This window comes from Haliaeetus leucocephalus, unplaced genomic scaffold, assembly GCF_000737465.1.
Source record: "Haliaeetus leucocephalus isolate CR32 unplaced genomic scaffold, Haliaeetus_leucocephalus-4.0 Scaffold136, whole genome shotgun sequence".
Taxonomy (NCBI): domain Eukaryota; kingdom Metazoa; phylum Chordata; class Aves; order Accipitriformes; family Accipitridae; genus Haliaeetus; species Haliaeetus leucocephalus.
This window is the reverse complement of record NW_010972572.1, coordinates 2,710,520-2,719,259: the sequence shown is the minus strand read 5'-3', so window position 1 is coordinate 2,719,259 and position 8,740 is coordinate 2,710,520. Positions and strand designations below refer to the sequence as shown.

Here is an 8,740-nt window from a genome sequence, read left to right as displayed (position 1 = left end):
CTAATGGGAAGTCCCATTTGTCATTCCTGATATCGCCTGATAGGTGGTGAGCATGGAGTCACTGACCTGCTCAGTGAGTTTGGGAACATCGTCTGGGGCTAAGCCAAGGGTTTCCACTTCTGGCAGGATCTGGATTATGCTTTTTCCTGGAAGAGTGAGATAAGAGGGCCAGAGAGGGGCAAGAAAATATGTGAGTGGTGTAGAAGAGCAAGAGAAGACATAGCAGAGGGATCAGTGCAAACCAAGGAACAAGACAGAAACGAAGGGAAATGCCCTCTTTCCCACACCAGCAGTGGTGTAGCAACCCAGTCATGTCCCAGATGCACAAAGCAAAAGCCCAAACCAGGCTTTTCCCATCCACAGACACAGCAAAAATCATAAATACAGAAACAAGTGAATCTCTCCCCAAATACATCCAATGCAATGATTCATATAGAAGAAGTTGTCACAGCAGAAAGACCTCAGGGTCTGTTTAAATCACAGCAAAGAGAATGAGATTGCTGTAATAGCACACATCCAAACCGACCGTGCTATGATCTATGTATACCAAATTCAGCAGAGTCCCCCCTTCCAGAAACACACTTTGGGATGCAGAAATTGCACCCAGGACTCCCTGTTTGGCCAAGGTGCGTCATACTCCTCTTGGGAAGCATCTAAGCAATGGACTGGTGTAAACAGGAAGAATACACTGGGGAGCTGTCATCATGGTTTTCTGCTCTTGCACCCAGTGGCCCTTGCTCTGGCCAGCAGAGATGAACAGTGCCTGCACAGACATGCACCTGAGGATCTGGGGACTGTCTGTGTTATTTTCTAACTTTCTTGCATGCCTTTACACGTGTGCTAGGAAATGAGATCCAGAAGTGTTGCTAGCAGAGCCATGCAAGGGAGGCAAAACAGAAGCGTAGATAAAAGCTTCACAAAAGAAGAAGGCATGCTCCCTGCCTGCCATCTTACATCCAAAGCTAGATTTGGTATCTCAGCAGTCTACTATGCTTCACTTGGTCCTACAGAAAAAGCTGAGTGATGACAGGGCTGTGCTGAAAGTGTAGGTCTGTAGGGGTATAACAGACTCCCAGCAAGCACCAGACTTGCTCCATGCATGACAGTGTGCACACACTAGACACAGAGTTGGGCTTTCCAGAAGCTCATCAGCATGCCCAAAGCCACTGTGGGCATGGTGAACTATCCTGACCTGAGGATCAGCCTGCTCAATGTGCAGAAATCTTTGCCACATGTAGCACCTCTTCAGAATCAGCCCTGGCAAAACTTGCAGGTGGGAAAAAGTGGGAAGATACAGGAAAAGTTAACTGTGGTTCTTTCTCCAGCAGTGAAGATCCTACCTGTTTAACAGCAATTTGGAAAAGGGCTTAGAGGTCAGCTAACCACTAACTCCCATGGTGAGGTTATTATAATGTCAAATGTACACGCAACCAGAAATAGTCTTTCCTAAAAAGCTCAGGAAGGTTGTGGAATCTCCTTCCTTGAAGTTACTCCAAACTTGGCTGGACAAGGCACAGAGAAAACTCATCTATCTTTAGAGTTGGCCTTGCTTAAAGCAGAAGGTTCAGCTGCTTCAGGGATCCCTTCCCATTGCGTTCATCTCTGATTTCCCAGAGCTCTGTCTTGGTTGCCCAACTGAGCAGGGACGTGATGGGGAGGAAGCAGGCTAGCAGAGCAGGGCTGATGTCCCTGCTCATGCTCCTATCGACACCCACAGCAGGGAATACTTCCAGTACCAAAAGGTTTTGGTGTGTTGCCAATAGAGACAGGATAGTCCCAGCAGATGAAAGATTAGTAGAAACAGACAATGCAATGTTTAACATTTGCACCAACTCTCTCTTCCAGGTGTCTGCCTGGGAGGGGATGACTACACCCAGGCACAAACAATGGGAGGAATGAGAATGTCGGATGCAAGTCCTCCCCTTGGGAAACAGCAGTGCTGGCCTGGTGGGAGGTGGAAAGTGGCAGAAGCTCATTTTGGGATGGGTGTCAGTAAAGGAAGTGGAGGAACAGGATGGGTTACCTTTCTTTGTTGGAGTTTGAAACATTTTTTTCTGCATTTTTCTTCTGAAGCCAAGACTTACATAATTTTTTTCCCCATAACATTTTGTCAGTGACCAGGAGAAATTTTTGTCACCATAAATGGATGAAACATGGTAACTGGGAGGAGACACACTCTCAGGGTGACTTTTGCTGAAAGCTCCATGTTTGCTTTTGTTTCCCAGCTCTCCATGCACCTGCAGATCCAAGGACAGCATGGTGGGGCTGGGGGCAGGACCTGCCCCTGGGCTCCACTGCTTCTCCATGTTCCCTCGTACAGGTATTGGACAAGCTGTGAGAAATCCAAGGGGAGAGGCAAAAGTGATGCCTGGAATCTCCCATTCCCTCCCCTCCCGAGAAGACAGAAACTACTGTTGTCTGGCTGCTATCTCCACATCGCACATGGTCCCCTGCCCACCCACATCATGGCTCCCTCCAAGGACTGAGGTTGCACCAACACCTAGCCTGTTCTTTGCCCCAGATCATCCTCACCTGGTCTAAATCTCTTCTCCTTCTGGTTGTGGAAGTCATAATAGGAAGAGATCACTACAGGAATAATGGGGACCTGGAAGGGAGGCGGTCTACAGTGAATCTACAAATTTCCAGATTTCTCCCCCAAAATGGAACTGGTGTTCTTAGGTGAATCCAGCACCTTGCTGATAATTATCCCAGTCAGCTTCATAGTAGACACTCAGAGTTTTTTGGGGATATTTAGATCATTTAACCATATCACCCAATGTCCTCGCTGTTGGTTTTTGTGTTTTCATCACTGTAGTTAGGCCCAACAATGCATGGATTGTCAAATTAGTATGCGCAGAGGCCTGTTCAGCAGAAATTCCTCCTGGGCAGGTCCAGGGTTCTTGTCAAGGTCCTCCCACTTTTTTCACAAGCCGAGTTGTGAAGGTTTTCCACTTGTCCCAGAAACAGCCCCCTCCTGAGCCACCTGCAAGCTCCTTGTGGGGTCCTGGATACGTGCTTGATCCAAAGGAAAGCCAGGGACCAGGAGCCACATAGCCCTGGTTGCTGGTGGACCATGGTAGGCAAATCGCATGCCAAGGGGCAGGAGGAAGGTTGCTCTCACTTAGGCTTTCACAGCCAGCTGGAAGGCCCCACATTTGAAGGGCAACATGAAGCTACCATGACTACAAGTTCCTTCAGGGAAGATCAAGACGTGGAACTGCAGGAGGGAGAAGATACTGAGACAGAGGGACCTCCAGTTACTATTCTAAGCCACTGCACAGGCATACTCCCCTGGGACTGATCTGTCTGCTCCTGATCATGCAGAGACATCATCTTCCTCCACTTCAAGCACTTTATGGACACACAACACACTGAACCCACCAGAGATGCTCTTACTCTGTTCTGCTCAGTGCCCAGCCCAAAGATCCCTTTCCAGCCACATCAAGGTTCTAGTGGCTCCTCACCAGAGTCCTCCCCACTCACATTTTCTTTGTGGAGGGAGTGTGCCACCTCTATCAAGGTAGTGATAGACTCTTCCCTCTTCTTGTGGTCAATGAAAATGAGTCCTGAAAGCCAGCATGCTAGGCTGAAAGTGCCCATGTAGAGGATTTCCTTCCTTGCAATGGGCACACAGCAACTTGGTAATACCTCCATCATCACTGGAAGGGGAGAACAAAGACAGAACAAGTTATTATCTATCTGCACTGAGGTTTCCTCCAGATTCTGGGCTACAGCCCTCTGCTCTAGGAGATGCCATGCCTGCAGTCCCCATCCAGCTTCACAGGATCGGAAACATGTTGGGAAAGGGATTCTGGGGGTCTCCAGACCAACCACCCACTTAGAAGAGGACTATTGCTGATGCTAAATGAGAGCAGCTATGACACGGCTGTGATCAACTGACAGTCTCATCCCCATTGTCTTGGAAAGAATGAAGCTGATTTAGCTTGAAAATGCCTCTAATACCCTGGAGAACAACCCTGGCTTTAATACCCTGGAGATCAGCCCTGGCTTGGGACTAGCTGGTAATGGACTATGTAGCAGCCACTCCTGCTCCTCTGTCTGCAGTACCTGGGATTTTGTACTACCCTCCCCTACAGACAACTGGGGCCGGGAGCAGGATGCGGGATCACCACATACCCATAATGTCAAGGGAGGTCTGGTCATTCAACATGAGGATGAAAGGTTTCTTAGTCCTGAGGTTCTCCTTGCCCTTCACCATTGTCTTGAGACCAAAGATGTAGTTGAGGGGCAGGAATGACATGCACAAAAACCTGGGAAAAGGGAGTGGACATTAGCCAAAGAGGTGCTGAAACTGGGTAAAGGGAACAAACACCATTCTTCCAAACCAGCCCATCTCACAGACTGCTCCTGCAGAGTAGCCTGTTTCTCCACAGACCCGGATTTGACTCATGACTTGGAGAAGAGCAACTAGTATGTCTCTTGAGCTCATCATTTCACTAGAGGAGACAAATACACCTAGCAGGTTTTCTTCAAGCCACATTAGACCAATGGCCTAGCAACTACAGCTACAGCAATTCCATGGATCAGCCAAATATTAGATAATGACAAAATTCATAGTGCACCTGTTTGTACTCTACTTCCCTGCTCACCTTGCTGAAACACAAATACAGGCTGCAATAAACATGCACCCAATTCTGCTATTGCCCAGGCTCTGGAAAGAGAGATGATTTTGCCTCTAGGTGACGTTAGACTGCAATTCTGGTAGCCATATTTTAACAGATACTGGAAAAATAAAGAAACGAAGAAAGTCAGACACAAAAGTCAAGAACTGAAGAAAATTTCTTAAAGCGAAAGGCTGATGCTCAGTTAGGAGATACCAACTCCCACTGCAGCATACAACAATGAATAGTAAATCCTGCCTCTGCAGCACTTCAGGAGGCTACGAGCACTATGCTGCCATCTAGCAGAGTCATCTTCGAGCCCCCACTCAACCCACACCCCAAGTTACTAATGCCCACCGCTACTAATCACATGTGTACACGCAGCTGCCCAGTCTTCGGGTAAGTCCGACAGCTTGCTGCAGAGGCAGTAACAGACAGAGAGAGGGGATGGGCAGCGAGGGGATGGGCTCAGAGGCTGCCAGACCTGGGGGCACCAGGCTGTAATTGCAGTGATGGGGACAGTGTAAATGCAGGCACCAGCACTGCACCATGGTAATGTCTGCTCGTGCCCGTTCAGGTGGGCACTGGGTCAGAATAAAGCTGTGAAAGAGAAGAGCACCTGCAGAGGCTTTCTCAACACAACTTAGAAAGTGAATGATCGGCCACATGGAGGAGGGAAATACAGCTCTGAAGACCAGACAGGAGAGCTTTACAGCAAGTTACTTTACCTGTGCATTACATCCAGTTTGTTGGCATTACTTAGTTTGTCAAATTTATGTCACCTTTTACATCCTTTGCTTGCATAAATTGTTATTCTATCAACTCAAATACAATACTGAAACCCACATCCTTTCCCTGAATTACAGGGCCTGTCAGTTCTTCACACCAATATACAACTAATTCTTCCCTGCTGCAGTGCAACTCCCAGGACCCTACAAAACAGAGCACGAGTTGACTCAATGCCCAGAGCAGAAAGAAGCCACAGACAACTCCATGTTTTCCATGTTACATTCACGAGAAACACTGATCATAATAACCAGAATGCTTAGGGTGAAGAGCCACAACTTATAGAAGGTCATCTTGCAGAAGTGTCTGAATGCAGGATTCACCTGGTAAAGGACTAGAAACACGATGAACAGAAAAGTAAATGGTTAATAAAGGAGCAAAAGCTCCATCCTTCCATCCCAGAGTCAACCAGAGGAGCATTGCACAGCGCAGTTAAATGAGTCACAAGCACCCAATGTTGTGGAGCAGAGTTTAGATTCCCTTGATCAGCTATATGTGGGTGGTGCAAAGCTGGAACGAGATTCAGGAGCAATGCTTCAGAAAGGCTGTGTTTGCTGTGCAGAGCTAAACTAACTTTGGAAAGCCAGTTTAGCAAGGGCACTCCAGAAGCACTGTGTGCAGGAGCTGGCTGGCAAGCAGGGGCAAACACGCAATAGCAAGGGTGCCTATGTGCAGGGGGTGTGTGGCTCTGGGCTGGTCGAGCAATGACTGCTTGGAGAGACAGCTCCCCTTTGACATGGCTCTGTGCATAGGAACCCTGAGAACTTTTAAGAAAATCTTTAATAGGAGGGAGTGGGATAAGTCAGACAGCACAGACACCAGACTGTCTCACTCTCTGTGCAACCATTGAACTTTACCAACAAGTGAGCTGGCTGCAAGTTGTCCAGGAAATCAGAAATTAGTATTATGGAGGAGAGAAAGAGAAAACCAGTGATCCTAGCAGCCATCTCCTGCCCCATACATCTAGGCATTGGAGGGACCAAGCTGAGCAACTGGACATTCCTCAAGTAGAGTGGAAAAGTGGCAAAAGTGCCACACGTCTAGACAAAAAGATAAACAAAGCAAGAGCAGTTACTCCTGATGTTTTCATGGCCAGAGGCAGGCACGTGTTTAGACAGCATCTGCATACATAAGAAGTAAATCAGGAAAATGCAAGTATAACCTGGGAGTGCTCCAACTGCATTTCAGCTCCTAAAACCACTGCATGAAAAGGATCTTTGCAGTAAGTGCAATGACTAAGCTGAAAAACAAAAGCTTCGTGATTCATCATTTGCACAACAGGCCTTGCTCAAGCAGCTGTCACTTAAGGGGAATAACAATATTAAATTCCAGCCAGGACTGAAAGCTGCAGATTCTCAAAAGGGAATAGTGCAAGGACCCATAAAACCACACTGAATGTCACCAGCAACCTAAAGAACAACATTAAATCCCCAAGAACAGTAAAATGGACAAGCCTCAGTAATATTTCATGAACAAACTGAGGAAAGGCATGATAATAAAGAAAGGCATTGCCTGTGCCTCCTGCTCCTTTGGCTTAGTCAGGGACCCTTCTTCTCCTGTCTTTCATGGGAAAACTGGAGAGAAGTGACCGCAAGCTGTACTGCTCAGCTCTCCCAAGGCTTCCCTGCAACCACAGGAGAGGCAGCCAAAGCAAAGAGCTTTGTCCACAGGCTCCTCACTGTTCCTGCACCAGCACATGGAAAAGACAAGCACCTCATGTGCGCACACTGGACCCAGGCACAGTGACCCCTCTGTAATGGCACTGCAGAGACCAGCTCCCTTTTGGACCCATTTCTAGAGACTAGCCATGGCTGCTTGGTGCTTATCCAACGTCTGGTCCAGCGAACAGTTACCTTCCTAATGCCTATTGATATTCTTAATATCTGATCAGTATCTATTATAGCCTTTCACAATTGGGTGGAGGTTGATTTGATGCACAACTGGTTCATCCTGACCTACCAGGAGAGAGGTTTCTAAAACATAATGCCAGTGAAAGGCACTTTGAATGGCTGTCTTGCAAGGACATAAGCTATGAAAACCATAGCTTTCAAATCAAGCCTGCTGTTGTCAGGCTCCTAATGCAAGAGGAACATCTTGCACAACTCTGCACATGAAAACTCACCCAGAATGTCTAGGGACAGGGAAGTGTGCAAATAGGAACTCATCACAGACCACTGAAAAGCTTTATTTTAGGTCAATGACAGCAATTTTCAAATATTTTCATCAAAGCTGTAAGGAAATTATGCTCCTGCAGTATACAGTGCACTACCAAACAGGTACTAAGCTGTAGCAAGTTGATGACTTACCCAAAGGAACACAGCAGCCCTAAAATACAGCTGATCTACAAGAACACAAGATCTTGAACCTGAGGAAAAGACAGAAAAATATCTCCAGCACAAATGGTGGTGTCCACATGGTCAAAACAAAGCATAACCAGAGAAGGACCCACATAAGCGGATTTACAAGTGTGAGGATCCGTTAGATCCTCGGCGAGGTCAGCTGTGAGAGGAGTGGTTCTCCATGGCACTACCAAACTGAGGAATAACCAACATCTACTGGGCATCACCAAGCTCTTCCATGTAGAATGGTAACTCCGCACACTCAAGGCACTGAGGACAGACATGCGCTCAAGAAGATATCAGATATGCAAGAGTTTGAAGCTAGGCTAATGGTTATTTGGGGCTTTCTACAGCTGGTAAGTATCTCTGATAAGTATGGGAAAAGGCAAGGACATAAAGCGATAACAAAAATTATGCCGTTCTCAACTCACCACGGAGAGATAGTCAGCTCAGATCTAACAAAACATTTAGGCTCCAAACCCACAGATACTAAAAATCCTCAGCTATAGCTTTCTTCTGTTGCAAGGATCCCTAGCACCTAGATCCATCATGCTTCCATTTCAAAAGCAGTCAGGTCTTGCCTAACCTGCAAGGCGTTTTCAGAAACTACAGCTCCAGTGAAGCTCCCAGTTTCCAGACTAGATGTATCCATGCTCAACTGACTTCCTTTTGCTCCTAGGTCTTTGCACCCTTTTCAGAGCCTGGCTCAATTTAAGTGAATCTTAGATAGGGAGAGGAGGGTCTTGCTCATATCATACGCTTTCATCATGCAGCTTTAATGACTTTCCTACTCATCAACTCTGCTAGGCAACACATTGGCCAGAAGAGAGAGGTGGAGGTGGGAAAGGTGATCTAATCTAATGGGAAAAGACTAAGAAAATTGTCTTGTTCACAGTAAGCAATTGAAGGCTCAGAAGAGAACGGCCTGCTGTCAATACAGCAGTGCTAGAGAGAGAGAAGAGTTGCTTAAGTTAAAGATCACAATTGACTTCT

The 8,740-nt window shown here is 46.9% G+C and overlaps 1 protein-coding gene across 1 annotated transcript; it reads right to left on the bottom strand.

The window, feature by feature from the left end:
* LOC104843157 (1-acyl-sn-glycerol-3-phosphate acyltransferase alpha-like) lies at nt 1-5,797 on the bottom strand. Its single transcript, XM_010585934.1, is given in 6 exon segments — nt 1-146; nt 2,533-2,605; nt 3,122-3,217; nt 3,484-3,659; nt 4,138-4,271; nt 5,613-5,797. Coding segments are annotated over 6 exon segments (810 nt in total).
* Between the last annotated feature and the right edge of the window lie 2,943 nt (nt 5,798-8,740).